This window comes from Peromyscus maniculatus, chromosome 20 (assembly GCF_049852395.1).
Source record: "Peromyscus maniculatus bairdii isolate BWxNUB_F1_BW_parent chromosome 20, HU_Pman_BW_mat_3.1, whole genome shotgun sequence".
Taxonomy (NCBI): Eukaryota; Metazoa; Chordata; class Mammalia; order Rodentia; family Cricetidae; genus Peromyscus; species Peromyscus maniculatus.
Genome location: NC_134871.1, coordinates 67,914,238 through 67,935,092, shown reverse-complemented (window position 1 = coordinate 67,935,092; position 20,855 = coordinate 67,914,238). Strand labels below are relative to the sequence as shown.

The 20,855-nt window shown below is 41.7% G+C and overlaps 1 protein-coding gene across 1 annotated transcript; it reads right to left on the bottom strand.

Annotated features, from left to right (window-relative positions):
* Window positions 1-1,724: 1,724 nt before the first annotated feature.
* LOC102926073 (peptidyl-prolyl cis-trans isomerase A-like) lies at window positions 1,725-10,590 on the bottom strand. The gene is made up of 4 exons (XM_076555689.1): window positions 10,507-10,590; window positions 5,835-6,358; window positions 3,868-4,018; window positions 1,725-1,865 (listed from the first exon to the last, which is right to left on the bottom strand). Exons 1-4 carry the CDS (start codon window positions 10,588-10,590, stop codon window positions 1,725-1,727), a joined length of 900 nt encoding a protein of 299 aa, XP_076411804.1.
* Window positions 10,591-20,855: the final 10,265 nt, after the last annotated feature.

The window sequence follows — 20,855 nt, the reverse complement described above, 5'->3', positions numbered from 1 at the left end:
GTGCAATCAGCCCAAATGCCCATGGACAAATGGAGAAAATGTGATACAGAGATTTAAAAAGTCACAAAGGAGAACTTATGGACCAACCTGACTCCATCTTAATATTAAAAGCCATCTTATTACAAGGTCAAAATAAGTTCATTACTGTCTTCTGTTTTCCACACCCTATAATCTGACCATACACTGACCGCCGTGATTAAATGTTCTGCCAAATAATTTTGAGATGTTCCGTCAAGTTTCTGCATAACCAAAAGCCCTTGTAAATGCCCTACCCTTGCGGTTTGGGGATGTATAAGTCCCGCTTACTCCTATGTTCAGCACTACTCTCTCAAACCCTGCTTTAGGGAGATATCCCTGTGTGACAGAAAATAAAACTTGCTTGATTTGACCAAAAATCTGGGCAATGGTCTTCCCTCTCATTCAGTGAGATTAACAGAACAAAATCCTCTTACTTGCAGAAAAATATTGTACTCAAACAAATATCACATCCTGATTTCTGGTATACACACACACACACACACACACACACACACACACAAATTAGAAATAACATTTTAAAACAACTCACCCTGCTAGAAAGTACTTCTGCCCTTTTAAAGCAACTCTAAGATAACAAGAGTTATACAACCAAAATAAATAGCCTGTTGGCAATGGTGCATGCCTTTAATCCCAGCACTCGGGAGGCAGAGCCAGGTGGATCTCTGTGAGTTCGAGGCCAGCCTGGTCTATAGAGCGAGATTCAGGACAGGCACCAAAACTGCACAGAGAAACCCTGTCTTGAAAAAACAAAAACAAAAAAAAATGAATGAATAAATAAATAAATAAGTATAAAAAAATAATTACAACGAAGGCATGATATTAGAAAATTTGTGAAATGCATCTAAAGCAGTGATTGGAGAAAATTCTATCCCTTAAATGCTTAATAAAATGAAAGAATAGCTGGGCGGTGGTGGCGCACGCCTTTAATCCCAGCACTCGGGAGGCAGAGGCAGGCGGATCTCTGTGAGTTCGAGGCCAGCCTGGTCTACCAAGTGAGTTCCAGGAAAGGCGCAAAGCTACACAAAGAGACCCTGTCTCGAAAAACCAAAAAAATAAAAAATAAAAAATAAAAAAAAATAAAATGAAAGAATAAACAAATACATCAGCTGAATTCAGGAGGTTAGAACAACAAATAAAAGGAAATACACTTAAATAAAGTTAAAGGCAAAAACTAATGAATTAACGCACTATGTCCTTCTCAGCTTGGTCCTGAAATGCTGACTGGGTAATGAAGAAAGGACAGACATACAGACACATGTACAGAAAGCTGACCTGAGGGTGGTGGTGTGTGCTTGCTCTGATGGAGCAGCGTCAAGAAAGGGAAGAGCCAGGGACCTGGGTGCTTTTGTTATGTCTTTGCGTATACTGCCATCATTCCCAGTTGGACCAGGGGAAGACTTTGCTGTCGATCTGAGCCTGACTCCAGGGAGCTGGGGAGGGGCAGAGAGGTGACTTAGCCACCCCTGTGTACTTGAGGCACTGAAGTCCTTGACATGGTTGTGCCTATACACACGGTTGAGTCAATACACATTGATTCAGGACCTCATCTGCCCCTTTACATATTCACTCATGCCCCCCACAGTAAAGAAGCGAGGGATTTTAAAACCTCTAGTGGCTGTCAGGATTCTCCATAGAAACAGAAGCAACAATGAACGTGTATTGGAAAGTGGGTTTATTAGACTGGTTCACGTCACAGGGCTGGGTAATCCAGCGGCTGTCTGCACACTGGAGAGGCTCAGTGGCTGCTTGTACACCAGGCTGGAGGTCTCAGCAATCCCATTCTGGCACTGAAGACCTGGAGGACTGGAGAGCTGCTTGTCTTCAATCTGTGTTGAAAGGCCAAAGAAGCTGTAAGAAACTGGATTCTGGTGTCAAAGAAACAGAACAAAGAATTCAGGAAGAGACCCACATATAGATGATTAACTTACTTTCAACAAAAGATTAAGCCACTTCATTGGGGAAAGAAAAATTTTTCTATTTAAAATAAACTTGTGATATTTGACAAATTTTGGGAAAAAACTAACTTAGGGCCAATGTTAATGTCAGGACAAAAATAAAAATTAAGGCCAGGTGTGTGAGACACACCTTTAATTCTAGCCCTGGGGAAGCAGAGGCAGACCAATTTTTGTGAGTTCAAGTTCGTCTCAGTCTATGTAGCAATCTCCAGTACAGCCAAGACTACATAGAGAGCCTGCTGTGGGATGTCTTTCTGTATGCTCTGAATATGTGTTGCTCTGACTGGTTGATAAATAAGGCTACCTTGGCCTATGGCAAGGCAGCTTAGAGGCAGGCAGGAAATCCAAGCAGATAGACAGAGGGAATAAAGGAGAAGAGAGAGATGCCAGCTGCTCCCAAAGGAGCAGCAAGATGCCAGCAGACTGGTAATGCCACGGCCATGTGGCAACTTATAGATTAGTAGAAATGGGTTAAGTTATATAAGAGCTAGCTACCAAGAAGCCTGCCATAAGCCACACAATTGGTAATTAGTATTAAGCCTCTGAGTGATTATTTTATAAGCAGCTATTGGATCTTGGGGCCAGGCAGGACGGGCGAAAGAAAGAGAGAGAGAGAGAGAGAGAGAGAGAGAGAGAGAGAGAGAGAGAGAGAGAGAGAGAGAGAAAGAGAGAAAGAGAGAGGAAAAAATTTAATTCACAATGAATCATAGAAATATGAGTATATCTAAAATAATTTTTGGTTTGGTTTGGTTTGGTTTGGTTTGGTTTGTTTGTTTGTTTGTTTGTTTGTTTGTTTTGAGATAGGGCTTCTCTGTGTAGCCCTGGCTATCCTGGAACTCACTCTGTAGACCAGGCTGGCCTTGAACTCACAGGGATCCACCTGCATCTGTCTCCCAAGTGCTGGGATCAAAGGTGTGTGCCACCACCGCCCGGCCTAAAATAGTTTTTAACTTAAGCAGAAACAAGAGAATGTTTTGAAGCTTTGAAGGAAGCAAATATTTCTTACAGCACAAAAATTACACAGAGAAGTTCAAAATTTATAAATCAGATGTCTTCAGAACTAAAATCTACTGTTTAAAGAGACACTTACAAGAAGAAAACTGGGCATCTAGTGACTATATTTGCAACTCTGATTAAATAGATCAATTGTAACCAGAATACTCACAGAAATTCTTAAAATGCCAACACAATTTTAAAACATGAGCAGAAGTCTTGAAGAGACACTTCGTAAAATACAGAGACGTTAAACATAAAAATGTTATTCAATATGTCATCAGAATAATGCCAATTAAAACCATGACAAGGTACCACTTCTTATCTGTTTTGATACATCGTAAAACTCTTTTGACACTTTCCTGTGCAAATGAAACAGACACCCACACTTGATCCAAAAATTAATTCCTCTTTTAGTATCTAAGAAAAATGAAGAGACTTGTTCACAAAAGCATGTAGCAGTTTTGTTCATAGTCAAAAGCAGAGGCAACCCGTACAGCTAGCAGCAAGAGAATGCAACCATGGTGTATTCACATCATGATATATATTCAATAATGCAAATACACACAACAATGTGGATGAATTTCACAGCCATTCTCCCTATCCTTACTTTTCCCACACTCTCTGTGATGGGCCATTTGTTATTTTGAACTAGGATTCTATGGTTCTGGTTAGCTGGGGCTGAAGAATCAGCTGTGATTAACAAGATACCAGAACTACTAAAGTGAACCCTTGCTTTGCTGGGATACTTGATGCTGGCCAGCTGGAGCTGAGAAATGAGAAGTCATTAAGAAGACACCAGCATCATTTAGGTGAACTCTGGGAAGTGTTTCCTGAGAGTCAGCACACAGCTGTGTTCCAAAGGTGGCCAAGGCTGTACCTTCCACTGGCAGCTGAACTTGGTAGTGTAAGACTCACTCAAGTGGAACTTGTTTTGAAGGCATGAAGGGGTCCTGGGGAGCAGCTGAGGCTTAGCACTGTGAGAGGTCATTGGTGAAGATGCAGCTTCAGTGGCAGTTGAAAGCCCAGGACTGAAGGGGTCACAAAGAGAAGTTGAGGTTTGGCACCATGAAGAGAGCTCAGGAGAGGCAATAGGTGAAACGCAGCCCAGTTTCAGCAAAAGACCCCAGCATTTTGGAAATATCAGTGCCATGGGAAGATCACCAAGGACTGAAGCAGGGGTGGAGTGGAGCCAGCCTGAGCTGAGGAGTGTGCTGCAGGGAGCAGAACTGGAGAAGAGATCCAGGCCCTTTGGAGGAGCCAACAAGATCACGAGTGAATCCCAGACTTTGGACAACCCATTATTTACAGTCTTGGTTTTGCTTTGATCTGATTGTGATTGTGCCCTGGTGTCTCCCTCTGGAAATGAAGTGTTTAACACTTGAGAGATTTTGAACTTTTAAAGAGATTGTGAATTTTTTAATTTTTTTTTTTTATTTCAGGACTGAGGACCGAACCCAGGGCCTTGTGCTTGCTAGGCAAGCGCTCTACCACTGAGCTAAATCCCCAACCCCAAGACTGTGAATTTTTAAAGAGGTTCAATATTTTAAAGGGACTGATTTTTTTTTTTTTTGAGACAAGGTTTCTTTGTGTAACAGCCCTGGCTGTCCTAGAACTCACTCTGTAGACCAGGCTGGCCTCAAACTCTCAGAGATCCTCCTGTATCTACCTCTTGAGTGCTGGGATTAAAGGTGTATGCCACCATGGCCAGCTGGGACTGAGCTTTTAATGTATTTGAATTTGTAAAGACTGTGGGACTTTTAAAGTTATTTAGTTTTTAATGTGACCTCTTGGGGATGAATGAGAAAGGAAAGGTTGTAGCTTAACTGATGTGTTTGTGTGTCAGGTTGAAAGAGGTCAAAAGGGGTGGTAAAATATCTTATCTGGGTCTAGGCCCTTAACTGTCATTAGTCTTAGAATCTTGGGTAGCTTAGAATCTCCGATTTAATTCCATTCCTTGCCATTCACTACAGAGAAGCTTTTCTGATTAAGGCTGAGTAACAGTCCATTGTGTGAATACATTTTCTTTATTCATTCTTCTGTTAAGAAGTATCTAGGTTGTCTTCAATTTCTGGCTACTATGAATAGAGCAGCAATGAACATGGTTGAGCAAATGTCTCTGTGGCAGGATGAAGCATCCTTTGGGTATATGCCCAAGAGTAGTGTAGCTGGGTCTTGAGGTAGATTGATTCCCATCTTCCTGAGGAACTGCCACACTGTTCCACAGTGCCTCTGTAAGTTTGTACTGCCACCGTCATTGGATGAGTGTTCTCCTTACTCCACCAGCATGAGCTGTCACTTGTGTTATTAATCTTAGCCATTCTGATGGGTGTAAGATGAAGTCTCAAAGTAGTTTTGCTTTGCAGTTCCCTAATGGCTAAGGATGTTGAACATTTCCTTAAGTGTTTCCCAGCCATTTGAGTTTCCTGTAATGAGACTCCTCTATTTAGATCTGTTCCCCACTTTTTCCTAGTTTCTTTTTTTTAAAGATGTATTTATTACGTGTACAATGATCTGCCTGCATGTATTCCTATGCACCAGAAGAGGGCACCAGATCTCACTACAGATAGTTGTAAGCCTGTGGTTGCTCAAGACCTCTGGAAGAGCAGCCAGTGCTCTTAACCTCTGAGTCATTTCTCCAGTTCCTGCTCCTCATTTTTAATTGGGTTATTTATTTATTTATTTATTTTTCTTACTTAGTTTTTATTCATAATCATAAACTTAACTCTGCAATCCAGCTAGACTTGGGAGGGGAATGAGGAGAATATGGAACCCAGAGAACTTCAGTGAGAGCAGAGATTACAGGGTACTGCGAGCAGGTGGGGTGGGGGTGCTCTCCTGAGCTACCGAAGGAACGGTCTGGTGGGTAAGAAGCCCTCAAGTCGAAAGAATGAGAGTTGTCCACGGTCGGAAATGGTGATCTTCTTGCTGGTCTTGCCGTTCCTGGACCCAAAACGCTCCGTGGCTTCCACGATGTTCATGGCCTCTTTCACCTTCCCGAAGACCACGAGTTTGCCATCCAGCCACGCAGTCTTGGCGGTGCAGATGAAAAATTGGGAACCATCTGTGTTTGGTCCAGCATTTGCCACGGACAAGATGCCAGGACCTGTATGCTTCAGGACGAAGTTCTCATCCTCAAATTTCTCTCCGTAGATGGATCTGCCGCCAGTGCCATTATGGCGTGTGAAGTCACCACCCTGGCACATAAATCCTGGCATAATCCTGTGAAAGGAGGAACCCTTATATCCAAATCCTTTCTCCTCAGTGCTCAGGGCGCGGAAGTTTTCTGCTGTCTTTGGAACTTTGTCTGCAAATAACTCCAAGGGCTCGCCATCGGCCACGATGTCGAAGAACACGTGGGTTGACCATGGCTGCAGCAAGCGGCGACAGGGGACAGCGGCGTCTGCAAAGCCTATTTTCTTGATCTATAGTTCCTTGAGTTCTTTGTATATTTTGGATATTAGCCCTCTATCAGATGTGTAGTTGGTAAAAATCTGTTCCCAACCATAGGCTATCAATTTGTCCGGATGAAGGTGTCCTTATCCTTGCAGAAGCTTTTAAGTTTCGTGAAGTCCCATTTATTAATTGTTGATCTTATTGTCTGTGCTGTCAGTGTTCTGTTCAGAAAGTCTTTTCCTGTGCCAATGAGTTCAAGACTATTCACTACTTGCTCTTCTGTCAGGTTCAGTGTATCTTGTTTTATGTTGAGGTCTTTGGTCCATTTACAGTTGAGTTTTGTGCAGGGCGATAATATGCATTTATTTAGATTCTTTTACATGCAGCCATCTAAACCCTTGGACATCAAATATATAGCTACAGAATTTGGAGTTTGCCCTGCTGGGTTTTGTTCTTGCTTTGGTACAATATTTCCTTACTGTGCTCCAATTCCCTTTGGGATGGTAATTTATATTCTATGATATTATATGCTGGAACTATCTAATATGATTTTCATTTTGCAGGGGGTTACAGTTAAGAGATTGGCTTGAGTCTCAGATGAGACTTTGGACTTTTAAACTGTATTTAGACTGTGAAAAACTATGGGGACTTTTGGAGTTGGACTAAATGCATTTTGCATTATGATTTGGCCATAAGCCTTTGGGGCAAGGGAATGGAATGTGGTGGTTGGAATGAGAATGGCCCCCATGGTCTCATATATTTTAATGCTTGATATCTTACTTAGTGTTTCTAATGCTTTAATGAAACACCATGACCAAAGCAACTTGGTGAGGAAAAGATTTATTTCAGCTTACTCTTGCCGATAACAGTCCATCACTGAGGGGAAGTCAGAGCAGGAACTCAAACAGGGCAGCAACCTGGAGGCAGGAGTTGATACAGAGGCCATGGAGGAGTGCTGCTTATTGGCTTGCTCAACATGGCTTTCTTAGCCTGCATTCATATAGAACCCAGGACCACCAAGCCAGGAATGGAACAACCCACAATGGGCTGAGCCCTCCCTCATCAATCACTAATTAAGAAAATGCCCTACAGGCTTGTCTACAGCCCAGTCTTATGGAGGCATCTTCCTGATTGAGGTTCTCTCCTCTCAGATGACTTTAGCTTGTGTCAAGTTGACTTAACACTACCCAGCATACTTGGTCCCCAGTTGGTGGAACTGTTTGAGTAGGATTAGGAGGTGTGGCCTTGTTGGAGGAGGTGAGTCACTGAAGGTAGACTTCAAGGTTTCAAAAGCCAATTACATTCCCAGTAGCTCTCTCTGCCTCACACCTGTGGATCAGAATGAATTCTCAATTACTACTCTAGTGCCATGCCTACATGCCTACTGCTGTACCTCCACCCTGTGGTGGTCAAGATTCTAACTCTCTAGAACCATGAACCCCAATAAACTCTCTTTTAAGTATGTCTTGGTTATAGTGTCTCTTCACAGCAATAGAAAAGTATCCATGACAGTCATCATCTCAGAAAATGTGTGAGACAGAAAATAGCAGCAATTTCCTCAAGCAGAAATCAATCAGATCCCATCTACTGACCACAATGAAGCACAATCAGAACACAGAAATAAAAGCTAATAAGAAACAACAGAGAGATGTGTTTTTGACATCAATCATGTTGATGGTTTCCTAGAAACACATTAATCTTCAAATCTTTTAAGGTGTATACATTAAACACTTGCAAATTTTTTTTTTTTTTTTTTTTTTTGGTTTTTCGAGACAGGGTTTCTCTGTGTAGCTTTGCGCCTTTCCTGGAACTCACTTGGTAGCCCAGGCTGGCCTCGAACTCACAGAGATCCGCCTGGCTCTGCCTCCCGAGTGCTGGGATTAAAGGCGTGCGCCACCACCGCCCGGCCACTTGCAAATTTTTATGTCTCAATCATATCACAAGAAAGTGGCTTAAAACAAAAAGCAAAGTATTTGAAACCAATTTCCCTTCCCAGTGTAGGGAGTGAGTGAAGTCCTGAATGAATGTGTCCACGTCAACGATCAAGACCTCAGACTCACAGGAAGTTGGCAAAGCCTTCCCTGTATGGGTCAGGCTCAGAAATGGTAAAACTTTCTTCTGGGCTGAGTGCACATGTTAACTGTGTGCAAGGGCTGAGTGCACATGTTAACAGTGTGTGCAAAGACAAGCTCATGAACATCAACCGGTGTGTGCTAAACCTAGCAACCACAGCCTCCTCCCCTGAGATGCTCAGGTGGCCCATTCACTCTCTGATGGAGATGCACCAAGTGCACAGTAACCCGGAATCTCAGTATGTTTGTTGTGTACATCACAGGGGGAAGGAATGGCTAGTCTCTATAGGAGGTTGTGTTGGGTAGTTATAGGTCAACTTACACTAGCTATGTATCTGAGAGGAGGGAGCATCAATCAAGAAAATTCCTCTATAAGACTGGGCTTTAGGCAAAACTGTAGGGCATTTTCTCAATTAGTGGTTGATGGGGGTGGGCCCAGCCTATTGTAGGTGGGGTCATTCCTGTTAATCCTGAGTTCTATATGAAAGCAGGTTGAGTAAGGTTAATTTGTAAATGGCATCAGGGCAATTAGCTATCCCATTAAGAAAGTAAAATGTCTACCAACTTAAAGGCAAAGTCTAAGCTTATTGAAGAACCAAATATGGAAGCTAGAGATGAACTTAGTGATGGAATATAGGCTTAGCATATACAAGGACCTCCATTTAATCCCTACTACTGCACAGACACTAAAAACAAAAGAAGGAAAGTGAAAGAAACAATAGAATAGACTCACTTGAACTATTAGAAAATAATCTAACCAGGATCTTGGAAAGCATACCTTCCAAGGACACAAAATGCAAAATCCATAGTTTAAGACCATGCATTGATCATGTCAAAACGAAGCCCTCTGTATGACAAAAGACACAACGATCAAAATAGACAAGCCATTTACCTGGAAGAACATTTGCAATACCTTGCTTATGATTGGGATAATTAATGCTTATTAGTAAGAAGGAAAACATTACCCAGTAAAAAAAGCAGCAGAAATAAAATTGAAAATTGAATGAAAATGTGCAGGAAACAAGCAATCATGTGAAAAGATTCTTACCCACAAGTAATTAAAAATATGCAAATTAGCACAATTAGAGGCTGTTTTGGAAAACATAATGAAAACTAACAATAACTAAAGAAAGCAGTCTTGTGTGCTGACAAATTGACTGTATCTACTATTTTTTTTTTAGTAAGTGTACCCTTCAATGCAGAAATCTTCCCCAGGATGCTTTTTATCAAGAAATAACAGCACAAATATATGAAGGACTCAAGATTTCACTCAGCACTGATTATGATGGCAGAATGTTGAAAACCACTGACATGCTGCTAATAATTGAATGAATTACTCATTCAGAGGAAAGATTGTTCAGTGAATTGCATAAAAACAAAAGAGCGATGGAAGGAAGGAAGATTCTCTGAGACAGACTGTGAGGTGAGCAGTGTGCACAGCAGAATAATAGACTGAATTGCATTAGTGACACAAAAGTGTGCCTGTACGTGATGGAGCTTCCCTTCCATCCTGCACATGGGCTCAAACACACGCAAACATCTGGAAGAATACACATGCTCAAGGGTGCATCTGGGGAAAAGGGCTGGGGTAGACCAGATGTCTGATAGAAATGTTTACTTCACTGGAGTTACTGCTTGTGACCTTCACAGAAACACATCTTCATTTTTTTTTTAATTGGGGAAAAATCAGCCAGAGATCCAACAGCTGACTCAATCCAATGTGCCCCCCTCACAGCTCACCTTGGTTCTTCCTCTCTCAAGCTTTTCCCAAGAGTCCTGTCTCCGTGGGCACTCATCATTTGGTCATTCTTTTCCTGTCTTCTCCCAGACCCTTAAGAAATTTTGGAAGGGTGGCACACCCTGAGATTATAATCAGCCACTGCTAGGATTAAATTTACCTGAATCAAATAAAATAAACTCAATACCAATTTTTAAAAATAAGAATGAAAAGGGAGGGTCTGTTGCCATATTTGGGTAGAATATTCAATATTTCTTCTGACCCTTCCTTCTCTAGATCCTTCTTCCATCTTCTCTGGCCACAGAGAGATCACCTTCATGGGGGTGTATGCCATGATCCAGATAGAGGCGAAAGGAGGTGTCTTGACAGGTGGAAGAAGAAGACACTGTTTCTTCATGCTTGAGCTCATGCATGTACAACTTCATGTGGGGCAAGGGGGCTGGCATTCATAGCGGGGCCTGTGGGTTACCAAGAGACGCACCAAAGGAAAGACCGGAGTAGCTGCTCATCGATCATTGGCATCATCTTAGCATTGTGTTTTGTGTCGCCTCTCAGCAGGCTGCCTGATGCTTACCGTGTGTTGCTGTCTCTCTCTCTCAGACCATCTTACTGCTGCCTCACACACCTCTGAATAACCTGCTCTCGTCTTCGAACCCGAGTGACTCATTGTAAAGATGCATGTTCCCAGCTATGTCCCTGGCTCTCTGTCAACAGTTTTTAGAGATATTTTCTGTGTATGAGTGGTTTTGCTGCACGTATATATGATTAGGGTACCATAACCTATGTGTGCCTGGTGCTCTTGGAGGTCAGCGGGATCAGATCCCCTGCAACTGGAGTTATAAATGATTGAGTCACCATGTCAATGCTGGGGATTGAACCTGGATCCTCTGCAAGAATGGATATTCTTACCTGCTAAGCCATCTCTCCAGCTCCACTAAATAACTTCCCCCCATTTTTGTAGCAATACTGGGGACTGAACCTAGGACCTCATGCATGTTAGGCAAACACTACCACTGAGCAATAGCTCTCACTCTTCCAATCCCATCTCTTAATGGTTGAGTGACAAGCAACTAAATTCTCAGAGAATTTAGGTAGAAAATGGAAAGCACGACTGAACCTACCTCACCTCACTCTGAGGGCTGAGTTAGCACATGTCGTAGGGCCTGGGACACAGCAAGCACTTACGTACTATAATTGACTTACTCTATAACATCATGCCTCTTACTATATTGGAATTCTTACCGACTCCAACCAGAAGTCTGTTGAGTGTGTGTTATTGCTGGTGTGTGTGTGTGTGTGTGTGTGTGTGTGTGTGTGTGTGTGTGTGTGTGCATCCACATGTGTGCATGTGTGTATGAAGGCCTGAGATCCCTGTTAGGTATTTTCCTCAGGTCCTCTCTATCTTCTTTTTTGAGACAGGGTCTCTCACTGAACCTAGGGCTCACTGATTTGATTAGGTTGGCTAGACAGCATGCTCTGGTGATCTTGTTTCTGCCTCCCCAGCACCTGGATTATTATAGACATGCACCACCATAGCCAGCTTCTAAAGTGAGTGTCATGGATCAGAACTCAGCTCCTCATGCCTGTGTGGCAAGTACTTGACTGACTGTCTTGATTACTTTCCTATAGCTGTGACAAAGCACCATGGCCAAGGCAACTTATAAAAGAACAAATTAAATAGGGCTTACAGTTCCAGAGGGTTAGAGTTCATGATAGCAACAGGAATAGCTGAGAGCTCACATTCTGATCTGTAAGCAGGAAGCACAGAGAATACTGGGAACGACATGAGTCTTTTGAAACTTCAAAACTTGCCCCGGTGGCACACCTCCTCCGATAAGGCCACACCTCCAAATCCTTCCTAAACAGTTCTGCCAACTGGGGATTAAGTATCCAAACATAGGAGTCTATGGGGGCCATTCTCATTCAAACACCACACTGACTGAGCCATCCTCCCAGCCCCCAACCAGAAGTTTGTCCCTGTAAATACTGGAGCAACAATTCCAAAACTCCCATGCAATGAAATGTTGAGAATTTCCTAAAAAAAGGACTAAACCACAAAGCGAGTTTTGGGAACTGTTGTTTTTTTGTTTTTGTTTTTGTTTTTGTTTTTTGTCAATAACATGCATTTGGCATAGGAAATATTTGAGATATTTCACAGCAAACAAAACTACTTAACGTATGATAACCTAAACTCAATTGATCTCAAATCTCTTTTAAGTGGGCAGACTGATTAAGTAAAGAATGGTTTGTAAGTTACTTTTCTCATTGCTATGATTAAATACTCGATAAAAGTGATTTAAAGGAGGAAGGACTTATTTTGGCTTACAGTCTGAAGGGATACAGTTCACCATGGAGGGAAGGTGAGGCAACTGGATACTCTGTGCCCACACTCAGAAAACAGAGCAATGGATGCTGATACTCTGTTTTCTCTGTTTTCTCCAGTCCAGGACCCTAATCCATGGAACGGTGCCAGTCATGTTTGTGGTGGGTCTTCCCATCTGAGTTAGTCCAGTAAAGACACTCCTTCATTGATGTATCCAGAGATTTATAGCCTAAATGACTCTACTTGTTTGGGGCTAAAATTTCAACATAAAAGCCAGTGTGGGGCTTACATACTCAACTGTAGCAACCCCTCTTCCTAAGTTGTATAAAAGGAGTTCTGAATGACTTTTCACATTCTTGTTTTTGCTGACTGTGTATATGTGACATTGTTCACGCATCCTTCTGTCCCTTGTACTTTCCATAGATTGGTGGTTAGATCTAGAGACTTAGCAGATGCATGCTGGGTTTCTTTCTCCTAGAACTGCTTTATGATTGGTGTTGACTGCTCCCACCAGAAATAATACATCAGCAATCTGGCTCTTTTCATATTAGCTGGTGATCAGTTCTAGGAATATGAATTCATTGTGGATTGCAAACTGCTGATAATCTGGTTCTGTTATTTTCATCTTTGTCATTAGAGAAAAATCTTCTTGGAAACTGAGCTGCTTTTCTGTCTTTGTGCTAAGATTTCTTAAACATTCTGATTGTCTAAAGCCTGTTACTGTAACAGATTTCCCAGAAATAATAACCACTTGTTCTTACTTACTTATGAATTTGTCTATGGTATTTAAATTTGACAGTCAGTTTGGCTAGATATAAAATTCATGGCTCACATTTTCTGTCTTTAATATTTAAGATACATTACTCCATTGTCTTCTTGTATGTGGTCTTATTATGGAAGCTCTGATACAACCTGATGTATTTTTCTTTATAAATGATTTTGTCTATTTATTTATTTTATAATTTAATTTAATTTTACATATCAGCCACGGATTCCCTTGTTCTCCCCCTCCCACCTCCACTTGTCTATTTATTTAGATGCCCACAGTATTCCTTTTTTACAAAGAAGCTTTTATTAGTATATATTAATAATAGATTTCTTTTGAGAGTAGAATTTCTTTTCATCTTGCTTAAAATCCTATAGTTTTAGGGCTAAGGAGATAGCACCATTGTTAGTATGCTAACTACAAGCACAAAGACCTGAGTTTAGTTCCCTGGGACCCATATAAAAAAGCTGGGCATGATGGTACAAGGGTATCACCCCAGCACTGGGGAGCTGGGACAGCTGTATCCTTCAGGATTACTGGTCAGCCAGCCTAACCTCATTAGTGAGACCTAGGCCAATGAGAGATGGTGCATCAAAAACCAAGATGAATAGCACCTGAGGTTGACTTCTGGCCTCCATACACGTGTGCACACATGCATGTGCACTCAATTATACACACACACACACACACACACACACACACACACACACACACACACACATGAACATGCACACAAAATTTTAAAATTGTATAGTTTAACAAACGTATCTCTATATTGATTATTCGGAATCAATTTTCTTTGATACAGAAAAGCTCCATTTAACGTAGTTTTAAGTACATTTTTTAATCTCAGGAAGTTTTTTCTTGTGGTAGTTTACAGGATTTGCTGTATTTTGTTGTGTGTATTTTCTCATTTAAAATAAGATGATAAATTTCAGCAGATTAGATGAAATGATAATATAATGCAAGCTCAAATTTTCAGTCCTGTGCATTCTACCTGGGAATCCCTTCAGGATCTGTGAGCCTCCAAGTGAGTATTTCTACATTTGTGTGTGAAATTCCTTTACTTAACTATTATTATTTTATTTTTATCATTTAAAATATTTCTTATTTTTTAAGATTTAGATCTACTATACATATAGAAGAATAGTTAAGTCTTAAGTAAACAACTCAGTAAGTTTGGGCAAAATGTATTTAGTTGAATAGTCAATATTCCTATGAAGATATAGAACATGTGGCCATGACCAAGACCTGGTAAGAAATCCTGCCCTTGCCCTGCCTGCCTCTAAGCCCCCCCCCCCACCAGCTGCTCCATGCCATCGCTGCAGATGTGGATCTGGGAAGAAGGGGAGGAGACCTCCACCCCGACATTAGTTCCCTATTCCCTCAGCCTCTAGACCCCAACACACCAACTGTTTCACATAATTGCTGTAGCTTCAGACTGGATCTGGTAAGAAAACCTGCCCCAACATTAGGCTCACCTCACCCCTCCTGCCCCTGGACCCACATGCCCAGTCATTCCAAGTGATGGCTCTAACCACTTCATGTAATCACTGCAGCCTTGGACCCAGTAAGAGACCCTCAGCTCTGCCTCTTCTAAACTCTTCAGGCTGTCTAGCCTGCCACCCAGCCTTTGGATTCCATCCAGATGGACTAAATAAGCTGGGAGACGGTAGTGCACACCTTTAATCCCAGCACTCTGGAAGCAGAGACAGGTGGATCTCTGTGAGTTGGGGGCCAGCCTGGGCTACAGAGCAAGTTCCAGGACAACCAGGGCTATACAGAGAAACCCTGTCTCAAACAAACAAACAAAGAAGAGATGTGTTAAATATATGGGCTAAAAGATACCCTAACTCCAGATACCTAAGTCCCATCACAAAAACACGAACAATATATATATCCCACCCAAATCACCAATACTGTAGTAACAGTCCCCACAAACAATTTAAATGAAATTCAAGATACAGAATTCAAAAGTACAATTATAAACATGTTCAGTGAGTTCAAAGAATTCAAAGGGGACAAAGATAGACGCCTGAATGAAAGAGAGGACAGGAGTAAACTGATTGAAGTCCAAGAAAACACACATGACTAAATCAAATAATGAAGACGATGCAAGATACGAAAATTAAATTCAATGAAGAGATAGAAGCACTGAAGAAAACCCAACCTGAAATGAAAGAGGAAATGAAAAGACCCAGAGTCTAATAAACAGCTCAATAGAAAGCCTCAGCATCAGAATGGAGCGTATAACCGACAGAATTGGATAATCAAGCAAATACACTGATAAATTTTATAACATTAATTGTTCTGGCTCCTTTTATGTCAACCTGACACAAGCTACGATTTTCAGAGAGAAGGGATCCTCAACTGAGAAAACCGCCTCCCTAAAACTGGGTTGCAGGAAGCCTGTAGGGCTTTTCTGTCCTTTGTAATATTAGAGGAACCAGCCTTAATATCACACATCCCAGGATTTCAGGAGAGAAACTACGAACGGTGAGGACTGTTTTCGGGAAATTAGAATCTCAGCACACCGAGCTCTTCAGTCCATTCACTTTAATTCTCTCTTCAGTCTCTAGCTTTACAGTTACATTCCCAAACAATCGCTCGCAATCCTCCCCTCCAGCCAGGTCACCAGGCCTGAATTCCTGTGTGGTCATAAAGGCGGGTAAGAGTTTCCTCAGACAGTGATTGTCAGGCTTCCAGGGTCCAACAGAGGGGACAAGAACCACATAGAGGGGCAGTAATTGTCAATTATCATTTGCAACCCCAAAGGGAAGTGACTAATGAATTAACTAAAGGCTAAATTCGGATAATATCTAAGAAGATGGATCTTATGTGCTCAACTATAATCTTAAATGTGATTGGTAGAAAATGTTAAGAATCTATGCGTTGCTAGGTCAATGGGAAAAAATAAAACTCCCTTTTTTTTTTCCTGTGGCTCCTATCTGGTCAAGCTGTCTGCCGTTTTTCTACAGGGTGGGGGAAAGTGTGCTCGGTCGCTAGGCAACCTGTGTACAGGTAGATGCCCCTGATGATAGTTAAAGGGATATCTGGAACTAGAGGAAAGATTTGGGAAAGGAAGTAGTTAAGCTTAATTGGCACATCCGCCAGGCCTTCTCAAACAGGTAGTCTGGATGCTTAAGTCTGTTCTTAGAGAGTACAGAGGTATCTCTGGTAAGGCACTTTCCTCCATCTGGAGATGGACCTGACCAGATGCTGCCAATGATCATAATTACTGGGGCTCTGGCTGAGCATAGCTGTCAGCGCAGAAGGTTATCTAAATATTCCTAGAAGTGGTTAGGTAAGGAGTTAGAGATCTATAAAGTTAGTAAGGCTGTAAGAAAGGAGGGTCTGAGCTAAATTGTGTAAAGCTATTACTTAACGTCCACCTGACCTAGGCGGTGTCTCCTTGTGGAATTTACCTTAAATTAGGAGACTTGCATGTGGACTGTTATTACTGTTAGTCCTTGAAAGTGGCTAAGGGAGATTTCTGATTCCAGTGCTGAAAGGAGAAAAACAGATGAGCTGGGGGGAAGGAAGCCTTTCCTGAGGCTGTTCTCCAAAGTCCTGGAATGTGTATGTCCAGAGAGTGATCAGTCCACACTGTTAGCCCTTCTTAGGGAAAAGTCAATTGGGAAAACTATGAAGGCACACATGATTTTCATAACAGAAGACAGCTGATATATAACAAGCCAAGTAACACCAAAAGCTCCTTGAAATGTGGCTTCCTCTGAAGGAATTTCTTGATCTCTTTGCTATAACCAGCTGAGTTCTTATGATATTTTCCTGCAGCCCATAGCATTTCTGCAGTTATTGATGTGGGAGGGCCCAGTCCACTGTGAATGGGGCCAACCCTGAGCTGGTAGTTCTGGGTTCTATAAGAAAGCAGGCTGGGGCTGGAGAGATGGCTCTGCCGTTAAAGGCTAGGCTCACAACCAAAAATATAAGAAAGTAGGCTGAGCAAGCCATGGGGGAGCAAGCCAGTAAGCATCCTCCTCCATGGCCTCTGCATCAGCTCCTGCCTCCAGGTTCCTGCCTTGCTTGAGTTCCTATCTACACTTCCTTTAATAAATGAACAGCGACATGGAAGTGTAAGCCAAATAAACCCTTTCCTCCCCAACTTGCTTTGGTCATGTGTTTCATCACAGCCATAGTGACTGTAACTAGGACAGAAGTTGGCACAAGGGTAGTGGGGCATTGCTGTGAATGACCTGACCATATTGTTTTAGGGAGGATGCTGGAAGGACTTTGGAACTTTGGGCTGGAAAAGCCAATGAGTGTTAAGAGCTCAGTGAACTGTTCTGTAGGAGCTTGGAGTATAATGTGGAGGGCAAGGCAAATGATGGAGGGCTGGCTTGGGAAGTTAAAAGACTCTATCAGGGCCATTTCTTATTTTGATTTAAGATTCTGTGGTTCTGGTTAGCTGGGGCTGAAAAGTCAGCCATGATTAACAAGAGACTGGCAACACTGAAGTGAAACCTTTGCATTACTGGGACAATTAACGCTGGGCAGCCGGAGCTGAGAAATTAGCAGTGAGTAAGAAGAGACCAGCATTTCTGAGGTGAAGTCTTCTGGGAAGTGTTTCCTCAGGGTCAGGACACAGAAGCTATGTTCAGAGGTGGCCAAGGTCATACCTCTTGCTGGCAGCTGAACTTGGTAATGTGTAAGAGTCACCCAGGTGGTACTGGTTCTGAAGGCATGGAGGGGGTCATGGAGAGCAGCTGAGGCTCGGCACTGTGAGAGGTCAGGAGAGGCCATTGGGGAAGGTGCAGCTGCAGTAGCAGTTGAAGGCGGGACTGAAGGGGTCATGCAGAGAACTTGAGGCTTGGCACCATGAAGAGAGCCTATGAGAAGCTATTCGTGAAAGTATAGCCTAGTTGCAGCAGAAGACCCAGCATTTTGGAGATGCCAGTACCATGGAATGACCACTAGAACAGCATCAACAGTGGAGTGGAGCCAGCTGGAACCTAGAAGACAAGCTGTGTGTGCTGCAGAGGGCAGAGCTGGAGAAGTGACCCAAGCCTTTTGGAAGAACCCAAGAGATCATGAGTGGATCCCAGTTATTGGACATTGAGTTATTTACACTGTTGGAGATGGGTTTTGCTTTGTTCTGAATGTAACTGTGCCCTGGTTCTTTCCTCTTGAAGTAAGGAAGTATCTAATTTATTTTTTATTTTACAAGATCCCACATTTGAGAGACTTTAAACTTTAAAAGACAGAGAAATTTTGGAGTTTTATAAAGACTGGGTTTTAAAGAGACTGGGTTTTTTTTTTCAAAGAGACAATTTTTAAAGTGTTAGAGTTTATAAGGTTGTTGGACTTTTTATGTTTGTAAAATGTTTTACATTGTGATGTCTTTATTAATGTGTGATTTGGGGGTGAATAAGAAAGGAAAGGTTGTGTCTTAACGGTGATGTGTTTGTGTGTCAGGTTGACAAGGGTCAGCTGTGCTGACTAGTTTTATGTCAGCTTGACACAGATAGAGAGGAAGGAGACTCAGTTTAAAAAATGTCTCCATAAAATGGGGCTGTTGGACATTTTCTTAATTAGTTATTGATGTTGGAGGGCCCATTCCATTGTGGGTAGTACCATCCCTGGGCTGGTGGTCCTGGGTTCTATTTTTTAAAAAAAGCAGGCTGAGCAGGCTTGGGGAGCAAGCCAGTAAGCAGAACTCCTCCATGATCTCTGCATCAGCTCCTGCTTCCAGGTTCTGCCCTGTCTGAGTTCCTGTCCTGACTTCCTTCGATGATGAACAGTGATATGGAAGTGTAAGCCCTTTCCTCCCCAAGTTGCTTTGGTCATGGTGTTTCATCACAGCAATAGCAACTCTAACTAGAACACTAATAAATGGAATATATGGGACCTTTATGACACTATGAAGAGACTAAACATATTAATTATGTACATAGAATATCTACATAGAATATCTACATAGATGAAGAATTCTAGGCTAAAGGCATAGCAAATATATTTTTTTTTTTGGTTTTTTGAGATAGGGTTTCTCTGCATAGCTTTGCGCCTTTCCTGGAGCTCACTTGGTAGCCCTGGCTGGCCTCGAACTCACAGAGATCCGCCTGGCTCAAAATCATCGAAGGAAAATTCCCAAATCTAGAGAGAGAGAATTGTCCATCCAATTTTAAAAGACTTACAGAAATACTGGAGAGAAATAAAATGTGGCTTATTCATACAATAGAATATTATTAAGACATAAAAATGAATGAGAAACTGACAGATTAAATGACTTTGGTGAACCTTCATAATTTCATTTGTAGATCTTTCCATTTCTAACTTATAAATACATTTGGGGTTATAAATTATAAATGTACTGCCTCCTGTCAACATTGTATACTTCTATTTGATGATTTCTGTGTCAAACATTATATGGAAATGTTTCCAAGTATTTTCTGTATTAACTGTGAATGAATAGAACAAAATAAATTGCCTGTGATGGAAAAAAAAAAAAAAAAGACTTACAGAAAGAAAATACAAAAGAAAACCTGAGAGGAAATGCTTCATGACATATTATAGCTACAACACAAACAAAAGAAAGACTGTTAAAAGCAAGAGAGAAAAACTAAGTCACATACAAAGGTAGGTTAATTAGAGTATCCACTGATTAGTTGATGGAAACTTTTAAAGGCTTAGAAAAATCTAGTCCAAGTTCTGAAAGATCGCAACTGCCAACCCAACTTACTATACCTGGCAAAACTGTCTGTTAAAATTGAAGGATAAATCAAAACTATCAATAATAATAACAGGCTAAAGGAACAGATGATCAGTAAGCCAGCTATTTACAGAGGATACTGGAAGGAATACTTCAGAATAGAGAAAGAAACATCCCAAGAGGCCACAGAGGAAAAATAAGCAATACCAGGACAGTTAACAAAAAGAAGTCCAAGAAAACACCACCAAAGTCAAAATCAACAAAACAGCAAGAATTAATAAAAATTTTCAGTAATAAAACTCATAATATTTATGGTCCTAATTCCCCAATAAAAAAGACATAGACTACCAGATTCTATTAGAAAACAGGATCCAGATTTTTTGCTGCCTCAAAGAAAGATACTTCACCATCCAAAATACGTACCAACTTAGGGTAAAGGGTGGGAAAAGGTATTCCAAGCAGGAAAAAAAGTAGGGCTAGCTATTCCAATGCCTGACAAACCAAATCGGGACTGCTTAGAAGACAGAAAAGATGACATCATACTCATCAAGGGAGGGTTACAATTATGAGCACACAGCAAACACACTGCTGCATCCAACTTCATGAACCAAACATTTCTTACTGTGAAGCCACAGATCAATCCCAATACAGCACTAGTGGGTACCTCAGTACCCCACGCTCACCAACAGATGGGTCATTCAGACAAAACAAACAAACAGGGAGCCGTCAGAGTTAAATGACACTGTAGGCATTTGCGGGAAGCTTGGCCCACCTGAGGTCATGCTCTGGGATCCACGTGATGGAGAGAAACAATTCCTGTAAGCTGTCTTCTGACCTCCTTCCATGTGTAGCAGAATGTACACACCCACACGTACACATGCACACATAAAGTAAAAAATATAATAA

Excerpts from the sequence above, each read along its gene's own strand:
- LOC102926073 (XM_076555689.1), bottom strand. The coding sequence starts at position 10,590 with ATGAAGAAACAGTGTCTTCTTCTTCCACCTGTCAAGACACCTCCTTTC. Across the intron at positions 6,359-10,506 it reads TGGCATACACCCCCATGAAG|CCATGGTCAACCCACGTGTT; the intron begins GTGATCTCTCTG and ends CGCTTGCTGCAG. Across the intron at positions 1,866-3,867 it reads AGTTCAGCTGCCAGTGGAAG|ATTGAAGACAAGCAGCTCTC; the intron begins GTACAGCCTTGG and ends CTTTCAACACAG.